The following is a 13,001-nucleotide window of genomic DNA, read 5'->3' on the forward strand; positions in this document are numbered from 1 at the left end:
CTACTGGCCATTAAATCTGCTTTGAAGAGCAGCTTAGGTATTCTTTGCAAAGAGGCTGCTGATATTTCCATCATGTTAATTTTCCATTTTTCTTCTTCTCCATTTTAAATCCCCTCTCCCTCGGTGGTATGCCTAAGTGCTCAGGTAATATACATACAAATGCTTCCACAGACAGATGGGTAAGTACCATCTCAAGGCGCCCATACTTCTTAGTGAAAAAAGTACCCAAAACAGAGTGCAGTAATTCCATCCCCTAAGGTGCTGTAATAATCCCTGAAGGGGGTAGTTTGCAACTAAAACTATAGTACAATGGATGTATAAATTAAGGCTACCAATAATGCTTGACAATACAATGAAGAAAGCATTCTAATATCCTCATTCCTAATACACACCCTATATAGAACTGGTAAACTCACTCTAACACCAGTAGCAAAATAATGTTTGTTAAACCGTTTTTTACAAAGTCAATGCTATGTTCTCATTTTTTTAAATATCTGATTTTCATGTAACCAAACATACTCCAGGAGTGTGAACCTCCCAACAGATTTTCTGAAGCTGTGGGTCTTATCAGCTTTGCGGGTTAGTCTGCAGGGACAGGATACCTGAAAGCTTCTTAATCAGTAACATTTAAGACATCTTTACTAAAGTGCTGATCACAATAGGATAGCTCCTATTTCGTTCTGGTATATTACTCTCATCCCCATTTTATAGCTGAGGAAATGAAGGCTTTAAGAGAGAGGTTAAATAATTTGCCTGAGGTCACATTGCCAGTAAATGACAGAAGAGGGATTTGAACCTGGGAACTCTGACTCTAGAGCCCAGGCATTTATCTCCTCTACAGTATCATCCTGGCAGTGGACCTAGGGTCCACGATTTTAAAGGAAAGGAAAAACAGCTCACCTGCATGTTATTCACCCTAGGAAAACATATCTAAGGCCAGACTAACATGGATCCAAGATAGGAAGTTTGGGCTAGAGAAAGGCCTTGAAGATGTGAACTTGTAGATTACTTTGCCTATGACATTCTTTCTGCACAAAATCCAGAAGCAGGGTTGTGGCAAGGGCCCTCTGAATTATGGGCAGCAGTGAGCGTTCCTGGCTGTCTATCCACCTGGCCACCTGCTTTCAGTTGTTTGGAGACAGTGTGTCTCCTGAACTGTGCACATACCAAGAAATGTCAAGGCCATCAATACGTACATCACATGAACCTGAAGGTCAGTTCAAAAGGGGAGCAGTTATTTATGGGAGTGTTCTAGTCACCCCAGGCAGATGAAAGGAAAGCAAGAACTTGGAATTGTTCCCATTTTTATCTTAACGATCTCTAACATAAGAAGTCTACTGCCAACCTCTAAGACATTCCAAAGTGAAAGGTAAAAATTAGTGTTTTTAACATAAAAATATCATTTGTGGTATTCAACTTTCATGAATCTAATGTCACCTACAATCACAAATCAGAAGATACCACCACATCAAATAGTGTTTGAAACCTCAATGTGAAGCAGTTCCAAAGAGAGAATATATCTACCTTAGTTTTAGGATGAGTTTGGTTCTAAATGCTGTATTAGGCATGTTTAAAAAACAGGAAAATAAACACAGCCTGTGTCTAGGGCCACTATCTAGCCTGTGTCTAGGGCCACTGTGTCTAGGGTGCTGATAAAAACACACCATCTGAACATTACAAACGTCCTGTTCAACTCCTCCTGTATGTATTTGCAACACAAAAATCTCTAGATAAAGTCTTCTCCAAGGCCAGTTCAAAATCTTTTGCCCTAAACACACATAGTTGGGAAAGAAACTATCCATCCAACTCCTATTTGATCACCTCAAAACTGGAATTAAGTTCATATAAATGAAAAAGAAATACTCAAAACAAACAAACAAACAAAACATAGGTAGACAACCCCCCACCATGGCACCCCACCCCGAAATGTTGACTTGTCATTAACATTCCTAACCCTGGCAAACACCTTGACCTTATAAAAGAACTTGAGTTCTATAATTAGGCGACTTAGTTTCTTTGTCGTAACAACATTAGAAGGTCAAGAAACAAGGAAACAAGAAACATGGAGGAAAGACAAAAGATTTAACCAAGGACCCACATGATTTAACCAGATTGACACACTAAACTTTTTCATGAAAATTTCCTTGAAAAAGTAAAAGAAAATCAAGACTCTGCTGCTTGTAAGAAAGAGGTATGCCCAGAGAGTATCAAAAGTTGTATTCTCCTAGTTGATATCTTCTGAGTTTTATCTTCCTGTTTTGACTAGAGGTCTCTTGATGAAAAGGCCTATGGTGTTATAAATTATCCCATTACTCACTCTCCTTGGCTGTTCCCACTGCAACAGGAAGGGAGTAAATCTCAGAGTCCTGCACTTACACCCCTTAATCATCCACACGCGTGCCCCCCAAAGCAGTATATCACTGTCTGTCACTGCATCACCATGATTCACACTGAAACAGAGCCGAGAAGACTGGTACTCAGAAATGCCAAACCCAAGAAAGGTATCTTAATACATCACAAATAATAATACTCAGGCACACCAGTGCTATTTCTTCTCAAAGAGGTATCACATCAGGAAATATATCATTCTAATTAAGAGTCATCAGCCGTGTTATAGGCAAATTTTTATAGAGCGAAGCTTTCCAAACAGAACATTTCAGGACTCCGTACCCTTTCTAAACTCTATTAAAACCAAGCATCCTTAGCATGTTAACCCACACGATCTTGACTTCAATTAGCAGAATTGGTCCTATGGTTAAGCTGACTTTCCTCTCCTAAATTTCACAGGGCAGAAATATGACCAATTACATGTTTTAAGATGCCACCTAATTATATAAAAGATCTCATTTATTTTTACATAGAAGTGATTAAGAATCAAAATACACTTACTTGACCCTTGAACAACGCAGTTGAAAATACGTGTATTGCTTTCCCTGGGTATTCAAGGTCCCCTATCCACAGATTCAACCAACTGCAGATCATGTACTACTATAACAGGTACTCACTGAAAAAAATCCGTACCTAAGTGAACCCATGCAGCTCAAATGCATGTTGTCCCAGGGTCATCTGTTAAGAATATTTAAGGCTACCCCGTTTTCTAAGAAAATATGTCCATTTGTCTACTACTACATCTTGAGCAGAAGGAAGAAGGGTTTAACAGTTACAAAATCTTTTATTTTGATTACCAAAAAAATGCAAACTGTTGCCAGGTGTATGTGAATTGTGTACGTTTTGGTGGGTTTTCCTACTCCATATACAAGGCCTCGCTTCCATTCTGTCTGTCTTGTTGGGAGAAGGCAGCAACGGAAGTACTGGCTCAATACTTTGAAGCACCTCAGAATTTCTCCAGCTGGAGAAGTAAGTGCATGATCTCCTTCTTGCCAAGCAAAAGCCAACTGAGCAAGACCAAATGATAGTAAGATCTGCAGGATGTGTTTTCTGACCTCTTTTGTCGAGTCTGCACTGTTCTTATCAGCTGCCCTTCACAGCCGCCAGCGTGTTTCATCAATTTGATATCAGTTGACTAAGAGTGTGATAACAGTACAATGGTTTACCGGCTCCTACATTTGAGATTAATGAGTGGATGTGAATGAGTGCCCTGTCTGCAAGATTTGTTTTGTTTTTTGGTTTTTTTTTTTCCCCTGTTCGGCTCTCTGACTTTATTTCATTCAAAAATTTGGAACTAAAGTTCACACTGGGCAAAGAAGAGTATCATGAACTCTTCCAGCAAGAACCAGACCAGGCTAACAGTCTGCTCTTCTGTAACTGCTTCCAGCAAGATGACCTCCTCAAAGCTTAGGCTCTGAAATGGCTGAGAATAGGGATTTGTAGGACAAAGAATTGACATTTTTAACAGTGGTGAATATATACATAGGATATAAGTGTTTTTTGTTTTTTAAATCATTGTGGTACATTTAAAGAAGAGTAATGTAATGGAAAATAGATTTTTTTTTAAAAGAATGAATTCAATGCTACCACATTTTTAAGGTTGTTTTATTTATTTTTTTTTATTGATTTTAAAGGGCTTTCTAATAAGATTAGATGCCCTACATTGTAGGGCCAAAAGCTCTTAGACTGCATATAAATGAATTGTGGTCTGCTCCACTTTCAACAAAGGACTCTTATCCAGACTCCATTAACATTACATTCAAACGAAGGTATCTCCTTTGACTTTTTGGTTGTGCTGTGGAAAAACACTAAGGCCTTAGCCTGAATATATGTGCATGCAAAAATACCTTTTCCCCTTATAAGCCTTTATTAACAAATACTGGGCATTCATATTAAACTACATGGTCATGATAAGTTACTAGACAAAAGGAATCCATATTGATGAGCATTCCACCGCAAAACACGTGTTCCTGAGGTTACTTCAACCTTACTGGTGCCATATATTAATTTTGCATCACTGGTTTTTTTTGCATCACACGTGTTTTGTTTTACCTCCAGCTTTTAAACTGTGCAAAAGGGAAAAAAAATCCATCTTAGTAAACATTCTCTTATCATCAGGTTATCGATAGACCTAAAAAACAAAGCAACATAAACCACAGATGTCGGTGCCTGTCAGAAAGTGTCCAAAGATTACCCACAGCAAACTACCCCTGAATCACATTCCAGGGTCACTTAAATACAAACGCAAGAGAGGCGCCTTTTAGCTAAAAATGTATATGCCGGGCAGCTGCATGTCAGACTTTAAAAACGATCTTCAGAAAATCTCACATGGGTTCTTCCTATCCTAAAACAGCAAATACTGACTTTAAAAAACGTAATACCAGTAAACCGCATGCAAGGTCAGTAAAAGTCTACTTGGCCACCTGAATAACTCTGCCATATTTGGTATCCAAAATTAAAAGGCAGAGGTTTAAAAGCAGTCGTTAAATGCTAGATTTCGACATGAAAACTTAAAACTGGGGCAGGGCATACGCCAAAATAAAGACAACTCATTTAATGGCATTTAGTCAGCTCACTTTGTTAAATACACACTGCTTCGCACAGCCAGCCAAGAGCCAGCACTAACGTTAAGCAGGAATGGCTAATGTCATAATCAGACATGTACACTGAGCCACTACAAATGTTAGGAACAGTCACAAATTGTTACGCCTGTCTCAAGTAGGCCAAGAGATAACTGAGTATTATTAAAATAGTAAAATATATGACTAGACAAGTATAGCAGGGAGTGCACTCAACAGAACGTCAGTAAATTATATCCTTAAATCCTTCTTGCCTTTAAAACGCACTCCCATCAGACACCCATCCACCCACCACACAGCACACAGCCAGAAAGCAGCACAGAGTCTGCAACCAAAATGACAGCCCAGGAGCCTGTGGGTTTTAGAAATGGTGACTTGAGATTTACGTTTTCTCTGTATAAATAAAGGATCCATGGAAATGTTCTCCTGACACTATGGAATCACAGAAAAGAAGATTTATAGACCCAGTGGCTTACCCATTTCTTTGATCAAAAGCAGAGGACCAACTAGGTCAGAAGTCCCTTCTACCTGCCAATGGATTATTTACAGGGAAGTATGAAGCTGGTTTTATTGACTGACCAGAAAATGTTGCCCTTATCAAGTACTGAATAATGAAGTGCACTCAATTTTGATTAGACAGCAACAATTGGCCAAAGCATAAAAGTATCTTTCAAACATCATTTTAAATAGGAGGTCTGTAGGAAGAAGAAGAAACTGTACAGATACAAAAAGCATCAGTGCTATGGAAGAGCAGAGAAGGCACTAATTTCTCCCTTTATCCTGGGTTTAACACTTAGGTGCATTTAGGCTCAGACTGCAAAATGAGTACAAGCCACAAGCCTGAGTTTTGTATTCCAGTGACCAATACGAATAGGGCTTCCTAGCTGAAGAGAATGTCATCTGAACATTATTATGGCTTTCTGATGATTACTTTCTATCAATCTCCAACATAAAAAATTTAAGCCCACCATTGTTGTTGGTAATGACTCAAGCATTGCACAGGGAAGCTAATACATCTCTGTGTCTTTATCTGGTTGGATAACAAGAAGCTCTTGGAGCTGAGAAGTTCAAAGAGACAGCTTGTTATCCCAGAGCCCTAAGTCTATACATCTTACAGCTGACATTTCCCAACCTGGGGCAATAACAGATGAGAACACAACGAGGGGCATTTCTGTTCTTAAGGACAGAACCGGCAGCTGTTGTTCTCGTTTGGAATACTTGGCTCATGCAAACTTGTTTATGCATTTGGTGTTCATGTAATTTGTCAATTTGCTAGGCTTGACACCAGTATGATGGCTGAACATTTGCTGCTGTTGTCCATTTGTTGACCCACACAAATTCGAGGACTAATGCCACATAAAAAGGACCTGACCAGCTGCGGAGAGACAAAGTACTCGATGAAAGAGAACAAACGGAGTCTTGTCCTGATTTTTCTCTGGCAAAACTCAAGAAGAAACCATCATTTTCTAATCATTCTCATCACCCTTTCATTTACCCTTTCTTCTTACAAAAATTAGATGTATTCCTAGCATATTTCTATAAATGGCCTCAACCACTGCTAAAAAAAAAAAAAAAAATCACTTATAGGTAAAATCACTTTAGTATTTAGCTCCAAATGAACACCAGCTAAATAAACTCCTGACCTGAGAACACAAACACACAGCCAGTCTCACTCATCCCTGTAAGTCACTGGGCTAAGCCTTGCTTACTAGTGAGAAGCACATTTGGGGGGGTTTTAGTTTTGTTTCTTCACCTTCTCTTATCCCAAGAAAGAGACAAACCATACATCTATTGACTCATGAAGAAAATTTTTTTAGATGAGACCAATGTTGGTTTTTTCCAGAGCCAGTATTTCATAAAAATCTCTAACACTGAATAATAGGGAACTACATCTTAAAAAAAACTATTTGCACAACACTAAATGTATTTTAGTATGTGCAGAGCCACACATTTGGCTCACTAAGCATACACACACAAAATTTCAGAAGTACCAAGAGGCCCTGCTCTTCCAAAACTCTCTCTTCTTGGGCTGCTTATCAGAATACCAAAATCCCTACCATGACTTAAGTGTCTTAGATATCCCATCCCCTTGATAAAATAACTAGTAACCCCTCAGCATAAATTTGCTTCAGAGTGATCTAGTGACCAAGCGCCAAAAAACATAATCCGCTGAACAGTGAAACCACAGTACGACCAGGGAATGCAGGAAAAGCTTTATTGCCGGAGAAAAAAATCTTGTCATTAGGGCGGACTGGGTCTCGGAAGTAGGAGGATTCAGGAAACAGGAAAAGAAAGGCCCAGAAACGCCTATCAGAACAGACGCAATTTTAATCCACTACAAAGTGAAAAATGTCAAGACTTGGCTTTTTGTAGCAGATGGTATCTCAAGATTTATTTTCTCATCAGCAGCACCATTGGTTAGGTAAAACCCACATGTATTAATTGGAGAGGAGAGACCAAAGTCTTGCTCTTCTGTTTTGCTTGGAATCCTGCCTCCCTCTCCCCACTGCCCTGGGCACCTGCCATCCTTTTGTCCACAACTACTGTTACTTCCTCTGTTCTCTCACTCTTTCCTCCAGTTCTTTCATAAAATTCTAGGCGTAAGAATTAAAACCCTCTAAGTAAAAGGAGGCACCATCTTTTTAAAAGTCTAGCTACCAAAAAGATTTATACTGAAGAAAATTGTTCATTTGTTTACTCAGCGAACACAGACGCAAGGGTGTGGCGGGAGAGAAAGCCTAGTCTATCGATGTGAAGTCTAGGTTTTATCCCCAGGACCAGTTGTTTCTCATCATTATCATTGTAGAAAAATCCCTTCTATTTAAGTTGCAGACCAACATTTCAAACCTTACCAAAACAGTAAAACGTTCACTTTTTGAGTGGGATGATAATTAAAACTATAGAAAGATTCGGCTGAGCATCCTTTCAACCAGACCTTGATCACAGAGCAGGTCCAAATAGTACCTGACCTCTGGATATTAGAATTATAAAACCCTGGGCAACAGGTCAGCAGATTCCTGCCCAATGTCAAATGCGAAGTCTAAGTCATTACATGAAGTCTATGCTTCTGTGTCCAGTGGTCAGGCAAGATCTCCTAAGAGAAGTTCCTAATTCTCACAAAGCAGTGAGCCCCGTTTCCTCTGAGAACACGACTAAGGCTTCAGTTTTGAAGGCTGAAAAAGTTTTGGAGGTTGGCTGCACAACAATGCAATATACCTAACGTTTTTGAACTGTATACCCAGACATGGTTAACACAATAAATTTTATGTGTTTGCTATGACTGAAAATAAAAAGAAACGTATCTATCCCATAATCTGGAAGTAACTGCTCTCTCTTCTAAATTACTATTGCATTTTCACTGTATCTCTCTTAAGATATTGATCTAATAGAAATTTACTTAGTATAATGGTGCTAACTCATTTGATTCCTTAAGTAGTAGCTACTAGTATCAGTCCTTTCACAGACAAGGAAATTAAGGCCCAAAGTGATTAAATAAACTTGTCCAAGATCATAATGACAAACTGATGCCACTGATAGCATCTAATTCATGTAGCACCTCCTTTACCTCTTACACACCCTCCTCTTTCAAAAGAATCTTACAAGCTGCAGGCTCTCCTAACTTCTCTCATCGACCTTCTGCAAGCTGGCTGCCCCCACACCATGCCCACTCCACAGCTCTCCCAAAGGTCACCTATTGCCTCCACATCTCTGCCACTTAGCTTTGGAAGCTTATCTCACTTAGGTTCTGTGTACAAAGGGCTGTGTCTGCCCCACCCTCTTCCTACTGGAAATTCTCTCTTCCCCGAGGTTTCTGGACACCATCTTTTCCTGGTCATCCGCCTCTTCATCTGACCAGTCCTTCCTTATCGTGTTCTTAACAGATTTTCTTTCCCAGTTTCCATCAAACAATGGCTAATGGGTGACAAAATGAGTAGTTAAGATTTACTCTAAACTGATTTAACACATCCACAGGCTTCTCTTGAGACTTGTGTAATAGGTTCCATGGCTCCAGGATGCGAGTCTTCTGGAGCTGTCTCTTGAAGATGAGGATTGTTCATCACCTACCCCACGCCTCCGAATGTCTGGCACGCTATCTGACACATCATAAACCTTAACAGAGACTTGTACCACGGAATCTTACTATAACTAAATTCTCTCCTCCAAGTCTGCTTTCCTAGCACACAATGTCACTTTTCACTGAGACAAGTTCCCGAACTACCCAACTGTCCCTTTCATTCCAAGGACAGTTAAGGGCGCAACATGGGCTCCAGACTACAGCTAATGCAGAGGCAGAATATCCTTGTTGTCTTTATTGGGTGGTTCTCAGCCCTGCCAAATCTGTCTTGGAGCATCCCAAGCTATTGTGTAGGAACTTCCACTGCATGCTGCCATGTCCAACTGCTGGTGTCCCACTTGCCATTGCAGAGGGTCTCACCCCACTATCACAGCATTAAATGAGATCAGGACATTTAAGTGATTTCCCTGCATTTCCTAATCCAATTAATTGAGTGAAATACTTGAACCTCTAATAAGAAAATTAGAGGACGCTCAAAAGGTGTGTGCAGCATTGACATATATACATTACTGTGTGTAAAACAGCTACTGGGAAGATGATCTATAGCACAGGGAGCTCTGCTCAGTGTTCTTGATGACTAGAGGGGTGGGGTGGTGGGGGGTAGGAGGGAGGTCCAAGAAGGAAAGGATACACACACAGATAGAGCAGATCCACTGTGCAGAAAGTAACACATTGTAAAGAAATTATATTCCAGTAAGAAGAACAAAAACACGTGTGGATATCCAAGTCAGTTCAAGTGAAGAGTAAAATAAGGTGATATATAGATAAAATTCGCCATAATATCCGACAGGAAATTACACAACGGCAGAGTTCTGTTCTGTTACCCTTCCTTTAAGTCTTTGTTTTACCCACCAGCCTCCATAAATGGTTTCCATTTCACCCTTTTTTGAACAGTACATTCTGAAGTCTACTTCTGATCTGACCTCACAGACGTTTTCCTATTAGTCCTATGCTCAGCATAATGGGTGTTAATAGGCTGTTATGATTTACTCTACAAAAATCAATGGTGTAGATGCTGCTGGGTAAAGAAGCTACTCTGGTGGGTATGCCTATCCATACGGCATTAGGTACCATTTGAAAAGTGACTGCCTCAAGGGATGAAAATCCATCCCAGGGAATTCAGAGCATTCTTGAATTGATATGTGTGTGTGTGTGTACACACATGGAGAAAGTTGGAGAAAGTTGTCTTACCTAATTTCACACACCTGAATAACTGTTGAGGTAGTGGCTCAGAGGTAAAGAATCCACCTGCCAATGCAGGAGACACAGGGTCAAGCCTTGGGTCAGGGGAATCCCCTGGAGAAGGAAGCGGTAACCCACTCCCGTATTCTTGCCTGGGAATTCCTATGGACAGAGGGGCCTGGAGGGCTACAGTCCATGGGGTCGGAAAGAGTCAGACATGACTTAGCGACTAAATAACAACAATCTATCCTTACTAGTCTGCCATACGGACAACATCCGAAATAGGGCAATATTAAGACAAAAATTCAATAGCAGATGATGACCACTAAATTGTAAATTTTGGAAGGCAGTCATCTGGTACAAGAGAATTAATTTTTTAAGTCTAGAAAAAAAGGCCTAACATATAACCAAAACCAGGAAGTATATTACAATACAATATTCAAGATAAAAATGGTAGTTTTTATCGAAAATTTTTGAATTCTGTGTTTCAACCTATGAAAAGTCATTCTTTGATAATTGTGATGGGACACGAAGTTGACCCATGAAAGTATTGATTTGAAAGACTGAGCAGATTTTTTTTAAAAGAGATCACAATACTTTGAAAGATGGGGAAAGAAAGGCCTTTCTAGACTTCTGAGTGTTACAGAAAACATTCTCCTACCAATTGTCTTGAAATATGTGTATACTCAGAGTTAAAGCTTTTTTCAACTTTTTTTTTTTTAAATAGAACACATGTAAAGCGATCATTACCAAGCCCAAAGGCTCTATTCTCAGGAACAATGGTGTCTGAAGCTCAAATATCTCAAATATCCACCCAGAGAAACAAGCATATTAAGAGGAGAGTGAGATGTGTGAGGAGCTGGCCTATGGTAGCCCTGGAGAAAGTATTTTTAATCAGTGTCTTACTTCAGGATAGCTAACTACTGAGTAATAAAACAACACACCAATTTTTATTCAGTTTTATTATTTAAAATTCTCTACAGACAATGAACCCCTTGATTACCTACACAGGATGCTGAGCATGCCCACTGGGCCCCGACTCTTATACACACTACGTGGAATGTAATTATCATCACCACCTCCATGAAGCCTTCCCCAGCTCCTCTCTCGGAGCACAGGTTACAAACTGTGATTTTCTGTTTATTTTTCTTCCTACCTGGTAGATGATGAGGTTGTGGACCCTGGATTTACTTTCCCAATATTTCCAATGCCTTGCAGAGTACCTCCAACACAACCAGCCTTCCACAGTCTCAGTAATTTAAGGAAAATCCACTGAGTATTGTTATTGAAGAGGTTCTTCCCTAGGTGCCGGGTCCCAGCAGTGAACCAAACATAGGAAAAGGCCAGTTTTCATTGAGCTTACGTTCAAGTGATGTTGGAATGGTCCTGTTGGAACGCTGGAGAGACAACCGTATTTCTTCTTGATGGCTTGGAAATTTACTCACTGAAATAAAAAGAAACATGAATTTGGCCTGTTTTTACATCATTCTTTACCACTGTGAAGGCCCAAACCTGATTGCAAGTGAAATTTAGAGGCCTGGAATATCATTGTGTGCATGCTAAGTTGCTTCGGTCGTATCCAACTCTTTGCAAACCAGTGCCCACCAGGCTCCTCTGTCCATGGCCAGAATACTGGAGTGGGTTGCTGTGCCCTCCTCAGGAGATCTTCCTCAACCAGGGATCAAACCTGTGTCTCTTGTCTCCTGCATTGGCAGATAGGCTCTTTACCACTAATGCCACCCGGGAAGTGCACAGTCAGATATTAAACCTTCTAGAATTTACTAAGTAAGCTATTATTATCTCACTCATTTCTAGATCACTGAAGATGTTTTCAACTTACCGAGTATATATAGGGTGCATACATGTTCAGTCGCTAAATTGTGTCTGACTCTTTGCATCCCCATAGAATATAGCCACCATGCTCCTCTGGTCATGGAATTTTCCAGGAAAGAATATTGGAGTGGGTTGCCATTTCATCCTCCAGGAGATCTTCACAAACCAGGGATCAAACTCACATCTCCTGTGTCTCCCACATTGACAGGCGGATTCTTTTAACACTGAAGCCCATATATGTGGGTCACACATAGTAAACCTCAACTGTAAGCTCCTAGAACACCAGGATTGTATCCTATTCCCTATTTATCCCCAGCCCTCAACAGACCTGACGAGTAGCAAAGCACTCAGCAAATATTGAATGTATGGCAATATGACTACGCTAGCCACTGTGAAAACTGGTTGAAGAGCTTTGCTTATGTTTTTCTGCTTTTTCTTCCCTGTCTCCTATTAATTACATTTTGAGCCACTTAAAGGCAGAGATGCTCTGTCTTCCTGTATAAATCATGTACAGAACCCCAGATGGTGTCACGCTCATGTGGCATGTGTGTTGCATCAATATTTGTTCATTGATTTGTTGCTCAAATACCACTACTGAGTCGTGTTTGCCTGGCAAATCATGCAACTTTAATAATTAGTGTCTGAGGTGGGAAAGTGCCTTTTTATTAAAAAAAAAAAAAAAAAACAGGGGTGGGTGTGAAGTATTGAGTTTGATACTGGTCTGCTTGGAAGTATGCTGGAAGGAAATGCATTTCAACAGCAAAAAATATATAAATGCATAAAATATTAGGGTAATACCACAGTTGTTTTACACACACACACCCACAAATACACACACACACAGAGGCTTGTTGAGTAATAAATACTTTCAACACCTCTGGAATGTGAAAATTCACTCTGTATATTTGCAATGTAGAAGCATCAACTATTGCTCCAGGAAACGA

The 13,001-nt window shown here is 40.0% G+C and overlaps 1 protein-coding gene across 50 annotated transcripts in view; it reads right to left on the bottom strand.

Moving 5' to 3' along the window:
* The window catches only part of LOC147347652 (uncharacterized), a 521,220-nt gene that overhangs the window by 326,268 nt on the left and 181,951 nt on the right, over nucleotides 1-13,001 (bottom strand). For 23 of the 50 annotated variants that reach the window (XR_015152384.1, XR_015152365.1, XR_015152389.1 and 20 more), the window contains one exon: nucleotides 11,588-11,668. The exons of 14 other annotated variants lie outside the window; for them this stretch is intronic. Coding sequence is in view for 2 of the 36 variants with exons in the window: in XM_086370048.1 (XP_086226174.1) it covers nucleotides 11,588-11,668 (81 nt within the window). In the remaining 34 variants the exon portion in view is untranslated. Of the gene's footprint in view, nucleotides 1-11,171; nucleotides 11,669-13,001 lie in introns of those variants that run through there. 13 more of the 50 variants (XR_015152374.1, XR_015152376.1, XR_015152377.1 and 10 more) reach the window with 2 other exon arrangements.

This window comes from Bos grunniens, chromosome 23, assembly GCF_055505025.1.
Source record: "Bos grunniens cultivar Pamir isolate PY7600 chromosome 23, Bosgru_T2T1.0, whole genome shotgun sequence".
Classification (NCBI taxonomy): domain Eukaryota; kingdom Metazoa; phylum Chordata; class Mammalia; order Artiodactyla; family Bovidae; genus Bos; species Bos grunniens.